This window comes from Heloderma suspectum, chromosome 1 (genome assembly GCF_057233095.1).
Source record: "Heloderma suspectum isolate Gila_16-S chromosome 1, 16-S_ref, whole genome shotgun sequence".
Classification (NCBI taxonomy): Eukaryota; Metazoa; Chordata; class Lepidosauria; order Squamata; family Helodermatidae; genus Heloderma; species Heloderma suspectum.
The window spans coordinates 18,479,872-18,502,538 of NC_139458.1; the positions used below are offsets into that span (position 1 = coordinate 18,479,872).

The window sequence follows — 22,667 nt, forward strand, 5'->3', positions numbered from 1 at the left end:
TCATGGGGACTGTCACTTCAAAATTTACCACTACACCACTGATTAAGATTGTGTTTACATGCTCAGCCCTATCTTATTGCGCTGTCACATTTGATGATCTGCTTACTGCTGCTGGTGAGGTAGAGAGGAAGACAAGGAGACTTGCACCATAAACAGGAGGAAGGAACCAGAGTTTGGGGCCTCTTTGTCTCCCACTTTACCAGAAGATGTAGAAGGTGGGGTCATAGCTCAGTCGTAGAGCTCAAGATCTCAGGTTCTATTGCTGCTGCCAATCAGAGTAGACAGTACTGAGGGCTGGATGTGCCTGATCTCATCTGATCTCAGAAGCTAAGCAGGGTCAGCCCTGGTTAGTACTTGGATGGGAGACTGCCTGGGAATCACGCTTCTTGCATTGAGCAGGGGGTTGTACTCGATGGTCTTGTAGGCCCCTTCCAACCCAATGATTCTATGAGCTAGCTAGACCAACATTTTGACTCTGTATAAGGCAGCTTTGTCTGTGTCTGGCTGTGTCCATTATCTGGGTTGCATAGTGGCTTCCTCAACCAAATGTTGGCTCTTAGATCACATATAGTATTTTTCTAACAACTGGGTTTCATGCAGATCTCATCCTAACAAGGCCAAATAAAACCCCATCGCTATGAGCCAGGTCATGTAAGACCTAGTTTTTAATCTACAAATAGATATGGTGGATTTTCATAGTCTCATTACAGGGTACAGAACCTTAGGCTGGGAGACCAAATCCAGCCCTCCCGGGTTCACCAGATTGCTGCGTTCCTTTTCCCCTATCACGAAGGCTTCGTTTTTGGCAGAAAGAGCTTTAAGGGCAGATATGCCAGTATTTTTGGCCCTACTGCCACTAGAATGCAGCCCCTGAAAGTGTCTCCAGAGTGGAATTTGACACTCAGGCTAAAAGAGGTTCTTCCCCCCTGGTCTAATAAATGTGACTACAAGTCTAAATGAGATGCATGTGATGCATGTTGGGGCAAAAAATCCCAACTTCATGTATAGCCTGATGGGATCTGAGCTAGCGGTGACTGACCAAGAAAGAGATCTTGGGGTTGTGATGGACAGCTCCATGAAGAATGTCAATCCAGTGTGCAGCTGCAGTAAACAAAGGCAAACTCCATGTTAGGCATAATTAGAAAAGGGATTGAGAATAAAACTGCCAACACCATACTGCCCCTATACAAATCTATGGTGTGACCACACTTGGAATACTGTGTACAGCTCTGGTCACCACACCTCAAAAAGAAATTGTAGAGCTGGAAAAAGTGCAGAAAAGGGCAACTAAAATGATCAAGGGGCTGGGACATCTCCCCTATGAGAGAAGGTTACAACAGCTGGGATTGTTTAGCCTGGAAAAAAGGAGAGTTAGGGGAGACATGATAGAGGTCTACAAAATTCTGCATGGTGTGGAGAATGTGGATAGGGAGACAATTTTCTCCCCCTCTCAAAACACTAGAACCCAGTGGGGTCATCCTATGAAGCTGATTGGTGGGAGATTCAGGACAGTTAAAAGGAAGTCCTTCACACAGCACATAGTTAAACTATGGAATTCACTACTAGAGGATGTAGTCACAGGAACCAATTTGGATGGCTTTAAAAGGTGGTTGAATGAATTCCTGGAGGAAAAGGCTATCAATGGCTACTAGTCCTGATGGCTATGTGCTTCTTCCAGTACCAGAGGCAGTGAGCCTATGTACACCTGTTGCTGGGGAGCATGGGCGGGAGGGTGCTGCTGTGCTCATACCCTGCTTGTGGGTCCCTGGTTGACAGCTGGTTGGCCACTGTGTGAACAGAATGCTGGACTAGATGGGCCCTTGGTCTGATCCAGCAGGACTCCTCCTATGTTCTTATGAGATTGTGACTCCTCCTATGTCAGGGGTTCTTCTCTTAGCACTCTAGAACCCTCACCTGCTTGCAAGGATTGCAAGAGGAGTTGAAGTGTGGGAAAGATGTCCACAGTCTCCTTTTGGTTCTCTTTGAGCACATCCCCTATGTAGAGCAGATTAAAACATGAACCCAGCTTCATTGATATGCATCTGAACGTTCATCAGTCCTTGAGTTATGCATGCTGTTCTTCCAGGCTGAGTCAGACCTTGGTGAAGGACGTAGCAATCCTTGCTCGAGAGATTCATGACGTTGCTGGTGATGGAGATTCCCAGAGCTCGTCAGGAACGGGACCAAGCACCGCCCACAGTTCGGTGCCTAACACCCCTGCTTCTACCATATCAGCAAGGGAAGAGGTAAGATGGCTGCTTATGGTTTGTGAGTTGGAGGGTGCAAGCAGAACTCCTGGTGGAGATTAAAACTCTTAGAACTGGTTTGTTGATATGGATCAGCACAGCTACCTGCATTTTTGGACTCTCCTTGGGGGGCATAGCTAAGGGGACTGTCATGATCAGTGCCTGCACTTCAAAATTTACCACTATCCCTCTGCCCCAAAGTATCCCATTTGGCTCATATTTAGAAATTCTAAACCTGTAATGCCCATCTACCTTCCTCGTTAATTAATTCTTCTGCTTGGGAGTGAAAAACCCATAGCTTACTCTCAGGCTTTCCCAATTTCATAAAATTAACATTGGGTCACCCTCCTTGGCTTACGGCTATTTTGTACTTCAGCAGTGAAATAAGGACGGAATTATTATTAATTTATCTAGGCTTTGTACAAAGCATCACAAAAACACACAAAAATGCAACTATCCCAATAAAAGCAATCAACAACGTAAAACTAATAAACATGGTTAATAAACTCGGCACTGGTTAGGCCTCATCTGGAGTACTGTGTCCAGTTCTGGGCATCACACTTTAAGAAGGATGCAGGCAAACTGGAGAGGGTTCAGAGGAGGGCACAAACATGATCAGAGGACTGGAAACAAAGCCCTATGAAGAGAGACTGAAAGAACTGGGCATGTTTAGCCTTGAGAAGAGAAGACTGAGGGGAGATACGATAGCGCTCTTCAGGTGCTTGAAAGGTTGTCACAGAGAAGAAGGCCAGGATCTCTTCTTGATCATTCCGGAGTACAGGACACGGAATAATGGGCTCAAGTTACAGGAAGCCAGATTCCGGCTGAACATCAGGAAAAACTTCCTGACTGTTAGAGCAATACGACAATGGAACCAATGACCTAGGGAGGTGGTGGGCTCTCCCACACTGGAGGCGTTCAAGACGAGGCTGGACAGCCATCTGTCAGGAATGCTCTGACTTGGATTCCTGCTTTGAGCAGGGGGTTGGACTCGATGGCCTTGTAGGCCCCTTCCAACCCTACTATTCTATGATTCTATGTCAACACAGCAAATGACCATCAGATGTAAGAGTTAAAACCACGTTGCAGGGACTGAAAGAATAAAAAGCTTATAGCACAATCCTGAACATGCTTAATCAGATGTAAGTCCTGTTGACTTAAGTGGGATTTACTCACAGATAAGTGCATGTAGGATTACAGCCTTGACCACTAGAATTACTAAAATACTTCAAAAGCCTGGGCAAGGAAGTTTTTGGGTGCAGTCCTGTCCCAAAGCTTGTAAGCCTCCGAACCCAGACACTGATGGGCATCCAGTGCAGAGCATGAAGAGCGGCAGAGGCCATCCATTTTGCTAGACGGACTTTTTCGCCCATCTAGCTGGGCGTGGTGGAGGGGGAGGGACAGAGGCTGGGGAGGCCTAGGGATACTAAGTCGGCCTCTCCACTCCCCTCCCTGCCCACAGAAACGCCCCCTTTACCTCCTGTTATGACCTTGGAGAGGCATCCAGCATGATTCTCTCCATGCCAGCTGAGAGGGGGAGGTGGTGGGGAGTGCAGATTCCTGGATCTGAGGTCGGAGCGCTGTCTCCAACCTCGGATCTAGGAATCCAAAATATCCTATGGCCCCCCAGACACTGTCTAGGGGCCATAAGATTGCTCCTTTACCCTGGAAACAAAAAGGAAGCAAGATGGGCACCAGACAAGCTTCCCTTGGGAGAGTATTCCAGATCTGAGGGCAGGGGGCACAACCCCTTTTGTTGCCCCCCTCCAAGCCTCAGCATGACGGGGAACTTGGCAAAAGCCTCCCATGGACGACCACAGAAGTAAATGCGACGCCAAGATCTGTTGTGCAACATCCAGTTTTCCCTGTCAAGTTTAGTTTCTGAAACTCATGGCATGAGATTGTCACATTGTGCATTTCCCCACTTCCTCCCATCAGTCATCGATAATGTGAAGCAGGAGCAGATGATGTGATGAACGAGAAGTGATGCCAAAGAAATGTGTTTGCTGCTGATAACAGCAACCCTGTTGCTTAGTTCCCCCTCTTTTTCCTGTTACATGTGGGTGCAGACCACAGGCACGGGGATCCCAATTAGGTCCTCCTGGGCTCTCAGTCTGGCTCTCTGGGGGTCCCTTCCCCCGGCCTCACCCTCTTCCCCCCAACCACCAATCGTTTGGTGGTTTCCCAGCTTTTGTGGAGCTCTCCCCCAGTCCTTAAAGGTTGAGATTACTCTCCTAAGGCTTAGGTACTGGCAGTAAGATCTTTAAGCTAAAATATACTGGTATTTTGGTCCTGCCCACTTTGCCTTCACCCCCACCCCCCACTGGAATGTGACCCCCAAAGAGCTTCTCCAAAATGGAATTCAGCCCTCCGGCCAAAAGAAGCTTCATTCCTGAAACGCATGGCTGGACATCATCATGTCCCGTCTTTCTCTGCTCCCACTCTGCATGATTGGTTATGGGTTGCTGCTAGGTTGGGGCAAGGAAAATGCACAACATGACTATTCTATGATTCTGTGATACTGCATCTCATTCCACCCTACGTTCTGCTTTCAGTTCCTCTACAGAGTTCGCCACCAAGTATTCTGAAGTTAGATGTTTGAAATTTTGCTGCATTCAATTTTAGCTCTCTCCACTAATATTCAGGGGTTAGTTTTGGATTGTTATTTGACATGGTGCACCCACTCCCCGTTCCCCAGATTCAGTAATGAGATAGCCGCCTCCATGTTCATTCATTTTACATTTTCATTCACACCAGATTAGAGTGCAACTATTATCCCTTCAATGAAGGTGGCAGTAAACTTTTTTCTGCCAGTTGGACAATTACTTGTCTAGTAGGAGGAGGAGGAGGAGAAGGAGAGGAGGAGGAGGTGAAGGTGGTGGAGGAGTTTTCATGGTACTTTACAGAGTGCAAGTGCACAGGAAGGCAGGGGCACACAAGAAAAGAATATGATTACCTTGACACTCGATACACTGTATTTAAACTGTCGGGCCATGTGCCTTCGTCAGTAAAATCTCTTTCCCTTGTGTGGCCCTACATCTCTGTAGTTTGAGATCCTCTACCCTCCAGTTGTCCCCTGCAATTCCTGAACAGCTGAAGTATATTAAGTGGAGCCCTGCTGGATCAGACCAAGGGTCCATCTAGTCCAGCATTCTGTTCACACAGTGGCCAACCAGCTGTCGACCAGGAACCCACAAGCAGGACACGAGCACAATGGCACCCTCCTGCCCATGTTCCCCAGCAACCAAGCATATAAATTCAACTCCAAACCTCCAAAAGCAAGAACATGACAAGTTTAGTCTACTAATACTGTCTGATCCCATTATTCATGTTGTGCCAACTCTCCACCCACCCCACCCCTTTTTAGTTCTGCTTTTAAATTCTGCTGCTAGTTAAACGTACTGATTTACCAGACTTCTGTGCCCCAGTGCAGTTGGCTTGCAGGGTGATAGTTTGCTACCGGAGAATGGATAACCTTGGGATTAAATTACATACGTGCAGGTCTTGCTTGGAGCTGCAAAATAACTGTTTTCCCTCTTATCTCTCAGTTTCACATGGACTTTTTATTGCCCGTAAGTAAAATATTAATAGATGTGCGCACTTGCAGAGAAATAGATTAGTATAGAGACAGATGTCTTTGTGTATGTGGTGCTTTGTAGACACGCAAGAGTTCTCCTGCTCTAAAATCTAGATGCAATTGATATGCAGGTAAAACTGAAACGTTTTAACACCCACTGTCATTAAACTATGGAAGTTGATTATGTTTATATCAATGTAAGGATTCGTACTTTTCTGGAAAGACTAAGGAAAATAATAAGTTAAAGTGGCCTATTAAAAAAAAAACCTATTAAAATATGATCACCCCGAATTAATCAATTAAAAATGCAATAGATGTTAAAGCCCTCTGTAGTCAAGATCTGAAACTGGGGACCCCAAGTGGCAAGCAAGCACTGTATCAACCCAGAAGCCAAAGAGAGATGTGGAGGGAATGGTAGCTGCTGACTGTCTACAGATGGCATCCCACACAGCTCTCAAAGGATTCTTAGACATTGGCAGCTCTTCAAGGACAGGGTTATTTTTGGTACGTCAAGACAACCACTAACAGAGCCTCTCTACACGCCTGTGTTCTCCAGTTCTGGTGTACTCAAAAGGCCTGTGTATATAGTCTGCTGTTTAAAAACAATCACAATTCTGCACTAGTTTAAGCCGCATTCTGCATCAAGAACAGGCCAATTTATTTTGCACAATTCTCTTTCTGTTATTTATTTATTTATTTATTTATTTATTTATTTAATCGCCCATGTGGCTGGTCACCCAGCCACTCTGGGTGATGTACAAAGTATATCACAGAACAGTTTAAAACAATAAAATACTACATTAAAAACATCATATTTCTAAAAATACCCTAACTCACCCCAAATGCCTGCCTGAACAACCATGTTTTTAATGCGTGGCGGAAGCTTATTAAAGAGGGGGCATGGCGGAGCTCCCTAGGGAGGGAGTTCCACAGAGTGGGGGCCACCACAGAGAAGGCCCTCTCCCTCGTCCTCACTAGCCTAAGTGTCCTGGCTGATGGGACAGAGAGAAGGCCATCCAAGGCTGTTCTTGTAGAGCGGCTGGAGGTGCTCCTTGAGGTAGGCTGGGCCGGAACCATATAGGGTTTTAAAGGTCAAAACTAACACCTTGAATTTCTGTTTTGCATAAATACCTGGATTGTATGCGCTCACAATTAATTTTTCTTTGAATGATCCCTTGACGAATAAATCTCAACTTGGCACAGTGCATGACAGGAGTGAAACGGCCTGCAGCTCACTGGTAGAGCACCAGCTTTGCATGCAGAATGTCCCAGGTTCAGTCCCCAGCAATTCCAGTTAAAAGGATATCAGGTATACCAGGGCTGGGAAAGAGTCACCATCACTTCAGGGAACCACCGCCTGTCAGAGTATATAGTTGTGGGCAACATGGACCCAACTTCCCCTCTACTCAGCATTGGTTAGGCCTCATCTGGAGTACTGTGTCCAGTTCTGGGCACCACACTTTAAGAAGGATGCAGACAAACTGGAGAGGGTTCAGAGGAGGGCAACAAAGATGACCAGGGGACTGGAAACAAAGCCCTATGAAGAGAGACTGAAAGAACTGGACATGTTTAGCCTTGAGAAGAGAAGACTGAGAGGAGATACGATAGCACTCTTCAAGTACTTGAAAGGTTGTCACAGAGAAGAAGGCCAGGATCTCTTCTTGATCATCCCAGAGTGCAGGACACGGAATAATGGGCTCAAGTTACAGGAAGCCAGATTCCGGCTGAACATCAGGAAAAACTTCCTGACTGTAAGAGCAATACGACAATGGAACCAATTACCTGGGGAGGTGGTGGGCTCTCCCACACTGGAGGCCTTCAAGACAAGGCTGGACAGCCACCTGTCAGGGATGCTCTGACTTGGATTCCTGCATTGAGCAGGGGGTTGGACTCGATGGCCTTGTAGGCCCCTTCCAACCCTACTATTCTATGATTCTATGAACTCACTCTAAAGGACCTTTGTGTGTTTGTGTGATATGTTGGAACTTTCTGTGATGGCTCTGATGCTTTTTTGATTTGCCTTTTGCTTCTCGATTACACTATGCTGTCATCTGCGTTTTGGCTCACCCTCTCTGTGTGCAGATTCTTCTACTCTTATGGTCAGCACTGATGTTTTTCTCTCTCTTATCTTTCTCTTCTCCTTCCTATTTTCAATATAGATTGCTCATTCATCTTTGTGGGCAGCAATTTCATCTCAGATGCATTTTCCATCCCACTATCTGTTCAAGCATTTCAGTGTTCACTTAAAGTAATCCCCCCCTTTGCGTTAATGAGTTTTTAAGCTAAGAATGTAGTTCCCTTTTTTAAATCCTGCTGATCAGTGTTGGTATTCTCTGCTTCGACACCTTTCCTTTTCTATCTCTGGATTTTTATTTTGCCAAGCTTTAAAATTAAATGCATACATTTTTCTGACCTTGTCACATGGTACATTCATTAAAGATTCCATTCAGAAAGTAGATGCGTAGGGAAAGATTCAGTGGAGGACTGATGATTTCTCTCTCCTCCAGCACCCACCAATGACTTCTGTACATTTGACATAATGTATGGCATGTATGCATTTAGAGCTCAGTGCACTTATGCCTTATATATGCAATCTTTACCCACTGACTTTAGGGCGTTTCAGAATGTGTGAAGGGGGGCAGTGCTTAATGAGAGATCCCCCCCCCCCGCACATTTGGCAGATGTTCTCACGTTCTCCTGGGAAGTTCTCAGCCAGCATTTACTTTGAGGAGCCTACACTCCTACAGCTGTATGGGTTGCATCTAATCTTAGTTTAACTTAAGCCCCATTTATTTCATTAGGTCTACTCTAAGTAGGACTAACATTGGCTACCACCCTATGTATGTAGGCTTCCTATTCAGACCCTTCACCAAACGTACTGAGATCAGTGGGGGAGAGAAGCCATGGGTACGCTGAAGATTGGAGCAAGGCATCTCCAGTGTTTCCTCTGCGTGCCCAGTGAACTTGTGGAGGGGCATTTCTGAGATGCTCCATAGAGGGGTAAGGGTTGTGTTTTAATTGGTTCATGCACATGGCAATGTAAGCATGTGTGTACTATTTAGGCATTAGAACCAAGCACAAAGAAAGGGGAATGGGGCGAGCACAATCATGCTGGCCCAACACATGTTGACTTTTCCAAGTTCACTGAATGTGTGCTTAGGACCGATGTAAACAATCTGAAGAACAAAAAGGGAAAGAATTAACTGATTACGTAGACAGCTGAACATCAAGTGGCATGCAGAATGCCTTGCAATATTAGGTAGTTTTTAATGTAATGTTTTAATTGAAGGTAATAAGAGTGTTGGGGAAAAGGCTTCAAGATTTTTGGAATGAGTAAGGCTCTGACTATGGCTGGAAATACATATGATGGGAGATGCTGCCCTCATATTAGGTTCTCCCCACTCATCCCTGATTTGATTGATCATTGTGAGTTTTTCTGCCAGTTGCAGCCAGTGATGTTGAGCTGGGGTAGGAAAACATGCAATGTGATGTCCTGGCATCGCACCGTGAGTGTTCCTATATATTATGAAGAGACGGGGAAGAACTTGATATGGGGGTGCCATTTTCAGCATCATCCCTGTGCTAGGCATAATTGCAATTCCAGCTTAGATGAAGCAGGGCTGGAATTAGAGGGCAACATTGCATTTGCTTGTTGACTTCACCTTGTATTTTGTTCCTCTGTCCTGATCTGAATATACTATCAATAGTCTCACCGTTCATTATGTATTTTTAAAGCTGGTGCAGCACATACCAGAAGCAAGTCTGAACTACCAGAAGGTGCCTCCAGGTTCAATGGGATTCCACGATTTTGACCAAAATATGAATGACAGTCGAGAAGAGGATCTCACAAGAAAAACAAGGATAAGAAACAGGGAAGAGGTAGGCTGATGGCAGTATAATAAATCCAATCCTTATGTATCTGGGCTTTGAACATATGAAGCTGCCTTATACTGAATCAGAACCCTTGTTCCTCTCTTTCCTATACCACTGGGGACAGAAATACGTACTTCTGTCTGGTTTTAACCTCTTCCATGAGGACCACTCCAAGGGCTTCTTGTGGTTAGGGTTGTCACCTCATTGAAGAAAGTTTAGCCAATCCTGTGCATTTTAGTCAGCTGATTAAATCTACATATATTTGCATATGAGAAAAAACATTAACAAAACAATGAATAAAAGCATACTTCCCTTGTCTTTAAATGATCCATGCCTGGGTCACTGTAGGCATCTCCTTAGAAGAGGCATTCCCCTTTCTCACACACAGGAGGAGAATACCTCTTCCGAGATGGTGTTTGCCATCTGCAGTTTTTATAAGTACTTGTATTACCATTTAACACATTTAAAAACAAATTATGCTGCCTATTATTCAGGGACACCTTCCTAGTCAATCAAAATGTTTTAATTGATTAATCTAACTGAGCGCTGTTTTAGTGGAAAGCCATGAATAATCCTCCAGATGCAGGGATGTAATCCTGTTGTAGTAACACTTCTGATAAACATCAACTTTCATTGAAAGAAATGCTGCTATGTGGTTTGTGTTTCAGGTAATCTTTGACAACTTGATGCTAAATCCAGTATCCCAGTTATCCCACACCATCCGGGAAAACACAGAGAACCTGGCAGAGAAAATGAAGTGAGTGGATACCTGCACTGCGGTGTAGCTAGGGATGTGATGTACAGGAATTTTGTTTATGTTTGTAAAGTAAGCGAGCATGTCCCGCTTGCAACTCTGAATGCAAATGCAGCAGGAGACCAGGTTTTCCAAAAACGTTAACAAATTCGCGAATTTGTGTTTGCATTTAAAAAATATGCACAATTGAAAAAAAACACACTTTAAAAAGTGTACATTTTTAAAAAAATGCACATTTTCATGCTTCATGGGGGGGAAGTGTTAATTTTTGTGTGCTTTCTAAAAAATGTGCATTTTTCTCGTTCATATACTTTACCTGTTTGAACAAGACCAAAAGAGCACAATTGAACACAGGAAACGAGGCGAACTAAGCTTCTGTTCGGAGAATCTTCGCCATCGTGAAAATTGCTTGTTGTAGCCACCTGGTCCTGTCGCACTTTGCCCATGGGCCCTGCCCCAGGGGAGAGCGCTGATGAAATTAGCTTTTTGTTTAGCAGAATTAGAGATGCACAGACCAGCTCCTGTTCGGTTTGGGAGAGAATCAGAAAGGGGAAGGATGTGTCTCTGTTAGGACTCCAAGCTTTAAGTCGCAATCCTAAGCACACTTACTAAGCATCAGGTCACATTGCAAATTGAATTTCTGAGTAAACATGCATAGCATTGTGCTGTTCATGGGTAGATTCTTCAGATAAAGTTTAAGGTATTCATTACTCATCTGCCTTTTAAATGGATTAATTGATTAAAAACATTTTCTTATGACCTGGTGACATACAGACATCCTAACATTTAAGGCAGGGGTGGGCAATTTGGGGAGGTCTGGGGGCAAAAATGGCCACCTAGCAGTTCCCATTTAAATAATAATAATAATAATAATAATAATAATAATAATTAACAACAACAACAACAACTGGCATCTGTAACAACTACAGAACATCCAAACACGTTTGCAAGGTAATTTTGACCTTTTTGGTGCTCTGTAGTTGCTTTAGAGCGCTAAAAGGGTCAGCATTAGCTTGCAGATAAGCTAATTTGACCCTTTTCATGGTCTGTAGCTGCTAGGGATGCCTTTCTTAAATCAATCTCTCACTCCGCGCGCGCCCACGCGCGCACCCCCCCCCGAATTTACCTGAAGAGGTGGGCAGCGGGGTGGGGGGAGGGCCACATATTTCCCACCTCTGGTTTAAGGTATTGAGGTAGATAAATACTATTTACACACACATACACACACACACACACACACTGATTGATGGTGTATATGCCCACAGGTACTGGGGTATAAATCTTTACAACAAATAATACATTAATCTGTGAGGGCCAAGAGTTAAAGGCACAATTGTTTTTGTTGTTTCTTTAAGCTACTTTCGTTCTGCTGCATTACTCTTAAGAAGAGGTGAAGATAAAATATTTCTCTTTTCTTTTTCTTTTTCTTCTAACAATCAATATTAGTTCTTTGTTCTTAGATTGTAAATTAGCTTACACTTCCTTCAGCCATCTCAAAAAGGCATTTATTATTTGGTTTAAAGATTTATATCCTGTTCTTAAGTTTGAATACGTCCAAGGCTGGCTAACAGTAAAAACAATTCAAGCAATAAAACAATCAAAATTAAATTAAAGCAGCAGCATTAATAAAACGAGGCAGGTCAAAACCATAGGAGCAGGTTAAAATGAGGCTCAGCTGATGTTTACGAAGATCTAGGAAAATGGAAAAGGTCATCTGAGTAGACACCAGGCAGGCTTTCTTGGGGCATGTGTCCCAGTCAGGAGCCACAGCCACAAATGTGATTTCACCAGTCACCACCTAGCTAACTTGAGAAGATGGGGGCACTTGCAGAAGGGCCTTGAGCAATGAACTTAATTGATGGGCAGGCCAAGGTGGGATTCCCTAATGTACGCATTGGGACTTACGTTACGTTTGCTGACATGAACTAGAGGTTATGTGGGCAAACACACCCTCCCGAATCCACATTTGCTGAGATAACATGAACTTGGCATAGTATGTTCAGGGGAGGAATATTGGGCAGGAAAGAGAGGTGCCTAATCCTACTGATTCACCCCTAAAAGTGCTGCCTTCCCCCATGACATGCTTTCTTAGTTGGGCTTACTTCCATTTTTTGAGCCAGGCTAGGTTGAACATCAATTGACCATGGTGTGGTGGGAACATTTGTGCAGAAGAATTAAACACCGTCTCCTTGCCCATCAGTTCCCCCCTGCAAATGCCCCCACTTGCCCCAGAATTGGCGTTATGAGAAAAACAAGAGGTCAGGTAAATTGGCATAGATTGTAGCCATGGTTTTTGTTCTATTTTGTTTCACTGAAAGATTTACTTTCACACAGAAAGATTCTAACCTTCTCTACACATGGAGAGGGGGTAGGACGTGCTGGCTGGCCCTGCCTTTGACCTCCGCACATTGAGCCAAAGGCGTGAGTGGGGTCCCTCCACACACAGTCCCTCCCCTGTGGCTGGGAACCCTGCAGGGATTGAGCCCAAAGGGGCCAGGGCAGGCAGAGCAACCCTGCTTCCCCCATCCTCTTATTTGCTTTATACCTGAGGCTTCTATCTTTCAGAATCGGGAAAAAGAACCATAAGAATCGAGACAGGTTCTCGGTGTATGGAGGCCATCTTAAGTGTCATTTCTCAGGGGCCTTGTTCCTGGTGGACATGATCATGTGTAGCTGGTGCAACATGCATGATCTCAGATCATGGCAATGCCATATTTTGATGGGCCTGTGATGGTCTTCAGGCTGCATGGTTCCGCATACTGTGATTGTAAACCCGGATGGGTCGCTAGGTGCCACTGCGAAACCCCAGTTGAAAGAGAGTACCATGTGCAGGGGAAATCCACCTTCTCGCCCCAAGATGGTTTATTGCTTTCTAGAAGACGTTTATTTTAATTTTTTTACTTATTATTTTTTTTTTTTTACACTTTGATGAAATGGCAACCTTTATGTTTTTGTATCAGAATTCTGTTCCAGAATACTGAGCGGACATGGGAGGAGATGGAGGCCAAAATTAATTCGGAAAATGAAGTGCCAATTCTAAAGACCTCGAACAAGGTGGGGAATGTTTGTCCTAATCATGTGCTGAGAGGCTTGCTGTTACAAGAAGACTTGATTGACCTGAAATCCTTTGATTTATATCAGGGGTGCAAAAGGTGTGGCCCATGGGCCACATGTCTCCTGCCAAGCAATTTTTGACAGCCTGCCAGACCCCCTGCATCCACTGCCCAAAAAACCACAGCTGTACTGCCTGGCATTTCCTTTACTAGCACTAGAGACAGAATCCACTTGGATTCCCTTTCTTATTGGAGGTAATGTAGGGATCCCCTTGCTGGCACTAGCAAGAGAAATCTGACTTTCTGTAGCTAGTGCTAGATCTAACATGGGAATCTCTTCCTTATCTCTGATCCCAATAAGGGCTGTCTTTTGCTAGCATTAGCCAGGGGCGTGTGCAGTGTTATGTGTGCACATATGTGTTTTGCGTGCACGTGTGCGATGCAGCCCTTAGGCTGTGTACCCTTGACGTATATGCGTAAACATTTATGGCAGGGCTGCAATGACTGTACGGCATTAAAATGTGGATTTGAGGCTGACATTTCAGTACTTGGCTTTGTTTATGGATTTTGAATTTGGGTTTTATTTCCTCTTTCACAATTCTATTTTTGAAGGTGTTGCATGACTACTCTTAAATGTCAGTGGCAATGTCCAGATGTCTGTGGGGGCAAAAATATGAGTTTTACTAGTACAAAAGAAAATTGCTTTCAGAAAAGTAAAATTTAAATGTATAAACCTTTAAGTGGATCATGAAAATTCAGATTTAGAGACTGCGCTCTAGTGTACACTGTTTAGAACAGAAGGCTGGACAAATGTGGAACTAAATATACATTGCTTTCATCAGAGATGATAGACTATACAAAATATTCTTGATTTTCTGAGTTGCTTGAATGTTTGAAGCACTAACCTTGTTGCTCTTTGTTGCTAGGAAATCAGCTCAATTCTGAAGGAGCTACGCAGAGTCCAGAAACAACTTGAAGGTTTGTCATTTTTGCCTTCCTGGTTTGTCTTTCAGTGTAGTTGATTTTCATCAGCCTTCCCCAACCTAATGCCCTCCAGATGTGTTAGACTGCAACTCCCAGTATCCCCCACTGTTCCTTTTCCAGATGCTAGCATCTTGAGGTACTCAAAGCTAATGGAATCCTCTCTGTGTATGTACAGTATACAAATCAATTCATTCAATGATGGTTACTAAAGAACGATATAGAAGGTCCTAAGTGGGTCATACTCTGATTCACCACCACCACCACCCAATGTGAATAGAGTAAATCAGCCTTCTCCAATCTGTTGCCCTCTGCATATGTTGGATTGCAATTCCCAACATTCCCAGCCATCATGGGAGTTGCAGTCAAACACATCTGGAGGGCATCAGGTTGGGGAAGGGTGATTTAGGCCTCATCTAGAGGCACTGTGTCCAGTTCTGGGCACCGCACTTTAAGAAGGATGCAGACAAGCTGGAGAGGGTTCTGAGGAGGGCAACAAAGATGATCAGCGGACTGGAAACAAAGCCCTATGAGGAGAGACCGAAAGAACTGGGCATGTTTAGCCTTGAGAAGAGAAGACTGAGGGGAGATATGATAGCACTCTTCAAGTACTTGAAAGGTTGTCACAGAGAGGAAGGCCAGCATCTCTTCTCAAATCATCCCAGAGCGTAGGACACGGAATAATGGGCTCAAGTGACAGGAAGCCAGATTCCAGCTGAACATCAGGAAAAACGTCCTGACTGTTAGAGCAATACGACAGTGGAACCAATTACCTAGGGAGGTAGTGGGCTCTACCAAACTGGAGGCATTCAAGACGAGGCTGGACAGCCATCTGTCAGGGATGCTCTGACTTGGATTCCTGCCTTGAGCAGGGGGTTGGACTCGATGGCCTTGTAGGCCCCTTCCAACCCTACTATTCTATGATTCTGTATGATATGCATATTATTATATAAAAAACCCGAAAGAAGCACATAGTAGCAGCTTGTGAGATGGTGCAAAACAAAAGTAACAGAGGAGGATGGCTCCCATGGACTCGATGTGCAACCAAATGGCTGAACCGGAGATACAGAGAGAAGGCATGAGTAAGCTCCTCCCCTCTTGGCTGAGGTCATCTTGTAGGGAGTGCCCTTAGCAGCCCATGGTGTGACTTGTTCACTGCTCTCCATTTGTGATACACGGTCATCTGGGTTACCTGAGCTCATAAGAACAGAAGAAGAGCCCTGCTGGATTACATCAAATGTCCATTTAGTCCAGCAATTCTGTTCACGCAGTGGCCAACCAGCTGCCCACAGGAAACCCACAAGGAGGACATGAGTGCACGAACACCCACCCGCCCATGTTCCCCAGCAACTGGTGTGCATAGGCTCACTGCCTCTGGTACTGGAGGTAGCACATAGCCATCAGGACTAGTAGCCGTTGATAGCTTTCTCCTCCAGGAATTTATCTAACTCTCTTTTAAAGCCATCCAAAGTGGTGGCCATCACTACATCTTGTAGAGGTGAATTCCATAGTTTAACTGCTGTGCGAACTGCGCTGTGTGAAGAAGTCCTTCCTTTTATCTGTCCTGAATCTCCCACCAATCAGCTTCATGGGATGACCCCACTGGGTTCTAGTATTGTATGAGAGGGAGAAAAATATCTCCCTATCCACATTCTCCACACCGTGCATGTACCTCATCTGTTTAGGTACTTTGGCACAGAGAATCCTGATAGTGTTTGAGACGGACTTGGGGTCAGTTCACACATAACACATTCGCTGTTTAATGGCTGTAACCTCAAGTGAAGATTTGTCTGTGTGAGGCAGCAGTCTCAGATCAGACACCACAGACAGGGCTTTCATATCCATTGGCATCACCTCGGAGATAAGACTTCTTTAAATAGAGGCCATTCATGTGCTCAGCTGTCTGTCATCAAGTGCTAAATAATTTTAGTGTTGGCATCGAGAGGGATAGGTGCATGTATGAACCTTCAGTCCCCCTTGTAGTCCCATAATCGAGGTTGATGCTGACCATGCTTCCTTCCCTTTTTTTCTGCAGTTATAAACGCCATTATTGACCCAAGCGGAAACTTGGATGTGCTCGCCAATAACAAAACACCTTCTGCTATGCCACAGTCTGCAGCTGCTAAAGTCAGGACTGCTAACAACATTTCTGGGTCCATGTTGGAAGCTTTGTCCCCTGTCAAGAAAAGAAGTTACGCACAGAAATCGAACTTTGGGTCTACCAGCCTGCAGGATACTCCTTTTGTTCCAGATGGGGAGAAATACGTGATCTAACAGCCTATTTTCTATTGCTTATCCTCTTGTATGTAATTTACCGTGGCGTTAGTATTGTGTATGAGTGGTTGTGGGCAAGTCCGCGTGGAGCAGTTGTTTAGATTGCTAACACATTGCACAAAAGAAAAGAAAAATAAGGTACAATCTATGCTGTGTGGGAGTGAGTGGCAGGCCTGTGTATATGCCTTTTGAGAAGAAGAAAAGACTAGCACTGTGGAACAGCACATATTCAGCATAGAGGCAGATTTTTCATAGAAAGATAACCAATGCATAATTCCTCCAATGTGCCATAGCAAAACAGGCTTTGTGTATTCTTCACTCTGTACCGCCGAAGCTCTAATATGTTCTTGTACTTAGCCTGTTCATAGCTATCCATTTAGTTGTATAGAGGCTCCATTTTGAAAATGTACCTTTTGGGGGGTGGCTGGTGCTGTATATTTAATTTAAAATACAGAGCGTTAAATCATTCTGCCGGAACGAACTTTTCCATACTTGCCGAGTTGAGCGATGCAATGGGGCAAATTTCTTTCAGAAGTCCATGAGCAGTTCCTCAGGGAGAGGAAAGGGACAGGAAACAAAGATGACGTCAGTTCATTCCACTTCCAGTCATACAGCTTTTGCTATTCCGCTCAGAACATGTAATAAAAAGTGCAGATGACAAGAGAGCTAGTGTTTAAGTTTGCATCGTTGTTTTCCTCACTGTAATTCAGTTGAAAAATTCCAAGTGTACAGGCCTAGAAGAGGCAAACCAAGGATTGGGTCAGGTTTGCATGTAGCACGATTGCCAAATTTATACGATTTCATGATAGTCGCTGCGTAACAAAGCTTTTATATGGTCCTAATGTCTTTTTAATACAATCTACAAAGTCCTCTGTTTGCTGCATATGATTTTGGAGGGACTAAAGAGCAAATGTTCCATGTCTGGGCTATTATTAACGGTATAACCCTAAGCCCCTCCTTCCATGCCTCGAAATCTCGTTGATATCCATAGGCAACTTAAGAGCATAAGAGTATAGGCCACTTTTTGCACTCATGTGAGTCCTGTATTGAGCGGTGGAAGATGTGGCATAGATCCACATCCTGCCAAGCTCCAGGATATTTTGCAGGGAGGGGCCTGGGCAAAGCAGGCTCCGCAGCCCCCTGCCCCTGAAGCTGCTACAGATGAGGTGTGTAAACCAAGAATTATCTCATGCTACCTCCAACTTTCTCGGGTGCCCCATGCAAAATGGGAATAGTGACTCTTGTTGAGTCTGTGAGTCCTATGCTGACTTGTGGGCTCTAGGAAACGGCTAGCTTCACCGCCCTCTGGAGCTAGCCACAGAGCTGGAAGATCCCCAAACACATTCATGGCAACTTACCATGCAATACCTCTGCTCTCCAAAATATAGGTCGGAGATCATAAAAAATAAATAACGAATAATGGTGAGATGATTCCAGCCAACACCTCACATGGCCCGCATGAATGTGGATGCTCAGAGGGCATCTTGGAAGCATTACATCTGATATTTCCTAAGGTGGGTTCATAGGACTGTATGCAATGCTAGTCCTACTTGGAGTAGACCCATTGAAATTAACAGAACTTACATTAGTTATCACCAACTTAAGTGAGTTTACTCTACATAGGACTAACACTGGGTACAACCTAGTGTTTCAGCCTAGTATGGTCTCTGTGCAGATGTAAATTAACTTATTTCCTCCAATACTCAATGTGCTATGTTGCTTCAAGCCTCCGGACCAAAATGAATGGGTGTTTGAGCTGGCAGAGCACCTTGAGGGTCAGGATGCCCAAGCAAAGCAACAGTGATGAGTCTATGCTTATTCCCCGATTCTCAAAGCGATACCTTATTCTCCATTCACTTCCAATTCTGGCGCCATCTTGTGACTGGTGAATCCAGATATGTGAACCCCGCTTGGCCTATGAGAAATAAGTGGCTGGCTTTGAAATACAGTATTATTAGACCATTATAATCCTGGGTAACACCAAGGATAATTTCGCAGCAATTTTAAAGTGTAGGTTACGGGGGAAAAACACGAGCTTTTTACAATTAAAAGAAACTGTTTTCCACTTGCCAAATTTAGTGCTGGTTTAAAAGCGGGTGGGTGGGGATGGCACGTTTAACTGTTGGAAAAGCTTGTTGATGCTACTTGGCCAGTTATAAAATTCCTCCTGTTCTTAAATAGTTACGAAAAAAAAGAAAGACGATGTCTCTTGTCTTTATTGTTGTAGGTAGGCGGGTGACATTCACTTGAGAAATAAATGCTGTACATAATTTAATCAATTAATGTACCTTCCCCAAATTTGAATTTTGTCTGGCTTCATGCTCTGACTTCATTAAAGAGGTCATAATTCAGTGGTAGATCATATCCTTTGTGTGCAGAAGGCCCCAATTTCTGTCCCTGGCACCTCCAGTTAAACAGATAGCAGGTTGGGGAAGACCTGAGACCTTGGAGAGCTATGGCCGGCCAATGTAGGCAGTATTGATCTAGATGGACCGATACCACAAGTTAGATCCATCTATATTTCCTGATGGTAGACAGGGGATCCATTTTAGAACTCAAGTCTGGGCTTCTCCAAACTGTGTCTGCTTGAACCCCGTGTTTCTTATAGGACTTGCACCCATATGAAGTGCGGGGAGGCCTAGCTGCGCATCTAAGCAGTTAGAACTCATCTTTGAGGACATCTTGAATGTATCATTTAGGTAAAGAAATATTTGCCAATGCCAAACCCCAATGCAGCGAATAAGAGTGAATACAGGTGGCCAATACAGGTGGCCATTTTACAACAGGGGTGGCGAATCTGTGACCCTCCAGATGTTGTTGGACCTTGGGTAGTGTCAAATGGGCAAGCCCGGAGGAGGTGGTTGGATCACAATACCCTCCCCTCCCCCAATTATTCACCATAGCCAGAGAGGCAGCACCACTCTGTATTTGCCAGCACCAAGTCTAAATAGGATTCTCTCTTGAAATGCACTGTAACAAAAATGAAAACAGAAGCCTAGTGTGAACAAGGTTAGAATACACTGGGGAAGTGCCTGCCCCACCTCCTACATCTCAGTTCATGGGTGTAATGTTTGCATAGGCAGCCTTCCCTAATCTGGTACCCTCGAAATGCTTCAGACATCAACTCCCATCAGCCCCAGCCAGCATGGCCAATGGAGTTGTAGCCCAAAACGTCTGGAGGGCACCAGGTTGGGGAATGCTGGTAAAGGGCCTACAGATGTAGACCCAACCTGCGTAGTTAGCCTCCATAAAATCTGGGGAATGAGCACATCATTGAGACCTACGCGTGAAGATTTTGTGTGCAGATACTCTGTGTGAGTGGTACATCCACATGAGGATATCCAGTGGGCCCAGAAGTGTGGATCAGGCCTGCTTGCTGGGTGGCACAGTATGATCCCGTTCTCCCACTGCACATGTAGCATTGTAAAGTAATCCCGACTGGCCCTGCCAGTGTCATAGATTACAGCCTAGTCTGTATTATGTCAGATGCAATTAAGCCAAAGAGGAAGCCACATTACAACTACACGCCACGTCTTTGGGTCCCTCTATTGCATATGTACAGTCCCAGTTTTATACTGCACACAATTAGTAAAACCTTCATCCCAATACTTTTGAATAGTCTGGATCCTCATCTACTTTATGGTTTGACTTTCTGGTTGTTGTTTTTCCAGGAGTGTTTCGGGGTTCCTCTGCTGACTCAGTCATCCCTTTCTGTTTATATCAGGGGTGCAGAACCTGTGGCCCGTGGGCCAAAGCAGACACCCCTGGGATCCCAGCGCAGCCTTTCAGGATTTTCCAGATGGCCATGCCCCTTCTCCTTTCCCCCAAACACTGATGGTTTGCTGGTTTCCTGTTTTTTTGTGCATTTCCCCCCATTCTAAAAGGTTGAAATGCCTCTCCTAAGGCTTAGTTACTGGCAGTAAAAGCTTTAGGCTAAAATATGCTGGTATTTTTGGCTCTTCTGCATTTGGCCCCACCCACCACTGGTATGCGGCCCCTGACAGCTGCTCCAAAATGGAATTCAACCCTTGAGCTGAAATTGGTTCTGCACCCCTGGTGTGTGTGTGTGTGTGTGTGTATTTGCATGTTTTGTTTTTAAATTAAAACATCTGTATTTGGTGAGTAAGTTTTGGAGGAATAAACAAGCCCGTAGCCTATTAAAATTCAGTGGCACGTTGAGTTTCCTCAGGATTCCTTCTGAAAACTGCAGCTTGGTTCTGTAAGCTTAAAAATGTTGCTTTTTCAGATTATGTCAAAATGCTGTATTTGTGTGATGACGTTACGATTGAACGAATGTAAATCCTCGAGAAAATGCCTACCTGCTTAGAGAGAATCATGTAGTATCATTCCCATGCCTCTGATGACCATAAAACCTAATTCAGCCGCAATTCACAGGGCCGTTTTTACCCAAGTCAAAGTCTCTGCATAAGTTTGTACTGATTTTAAAAAAAAAGAAAAAAGATTCGGCATGTGTCCAGATGGTGGGCTGACAGTGGTGGGCTTCCATTCAATCTGAAAGTATTTCAGGACATATTGTGGAAACATGTTCACAAGATCAGTAACCAAGTGTGTTCACTGTGGGGGGTGGGGCAGGGAGAATCAATTTGTGTTGATTTTGACCCAAGGAAAGCTTGTCTTGCAGATCAGCTCTAGGACTCTTTTACACATTACACGCAGGCAAAACAAGGTACATCATGGGTTGTGTGCTCAATAAGAAAATGTAGGCAGTCACAACTCTTAGCGTAATAGCATGTTCTGCACATCACACTACATTTTAAGGTATACACCTAAAAACTAATGTATGAATGGCCCTGAGTCATGCTTAAATAAGTTAAAGAAAATGTTTTCTCTGAATGTTTACAGATTTATTTTTTTTTTAATGTACAAGTGCAAGACGCTACTGATATTTTATTTTGGTAAATTAATGCTCCTTCCTTCCTTCCTTCCTTCCTTCCTTCCTTCTTTCCTGGAATCCAGCAAACGCATACATGACTTTGCAACTGTAAAAAGTACATTAACTACCTGTTCACTTTCTGATGTGCCCCTTGCTGAATTGTGCCTAATAATCTGCTGTTGTTATGCTGCTGAAACTATTTTTTGCTGTTAAAAAAAAGAAAGAAAAGTTCACAGGATCATCCATTCCATCTGCATGCTACACAAATGGAAGCTGAGCTGTATGAGAGTATAGCTGAAATTCAACTTTGTATAATTCAAAACTGTTTGACTTCTTAGACTTTGTTTTCTTTTCTTTCATTTCTACATCCTCTCTTGAATAATGTATAATTTGAAAACCCATCACTTCTCTCCCAATCTGTAGACAGTGGGGCTCCCCCCCCCCACATCTTTTGGATTTTTTAAAAATGGTAATTTATTTCATTTGGTTGATAGGCAATTTATCTGTACATTTTTGTTCCCAAGTGATGTTGTGGATGTCTTTCAAAACAAAATAAATGGTTATTTTATATAATTTTATCATAAAATTTGCTATAATAAATCATTCTTTTTGTTGTCCACAAGACAGTTTTTATATAAAAATAATGTATGGAGTCCTTTCTACAGTGTCACAGAATTGAAGCTAATGCTGGGGAGGGTGGTGGACATGGAAAATAGCAGTTCTCTGAAGCCAGCCAACCTGGGTAAAATGAAAACGGGTTGTGGGGATCCAGATTGTGACCGCTGACCCCGTCTCCAGCCTCCACACATCCTATATACCACCGGTGTCTGTTGGATGTGGGCTGCAACAGACTGAGTGAAGAGACTAACTGAAAAGCAAGGTAATGAAACATACGAAGGTTAAAGCTCAGGCAAGCATTCAGGTACATGGGGTCAAGCAAAGGCAGGAGCGGCAAAATAGCTGCCAGAGGTCAAAACACAGGCAGTCGGATATGTTATACAATCCAGAAGCAGAG

General features: G+C 44.2%; 1 protein-coding gene across 1 annotated transcript in view; it reads left to right on the top strand.

Annotated features, from left to right (window-relative positions):
• Positions 1-22,272, top strand: part of CEP170B (centrosomal protein 170B) — a 116,525-nt gene extending 94,253 nt beyond the window's left edge. Inside the window, exons 14-19 of the mRNA XM_084837478.1 lie at positions 2,087-2,246; positions 9,559-9,702; positions 10,365-10,453; positions 13,411-13,504; positions 14,430-14,481; positions 16,520-22,272. Coding sequence (XP_084693604.1) covers positions 2,087-2,246; positions 9,559-9,702; positions 10,365-10,453; positions 13,411-13,504; positions 14,430-14,481; positions 16,520-16,758 — 778 coding nt within the window. The 3' untranslated portion in view covers positions 16,759-22,272. The remainder of the gene's footprint in view (positions 1-2,086; positions 2,247-9,558; positions 9,703-10,364; positions 10,454-13,410; positions 13,505-14,429; positions 14,482-16,519) is intronic.
• Positions 22,273-22,667: the final 395 nt, after the last annotated feature.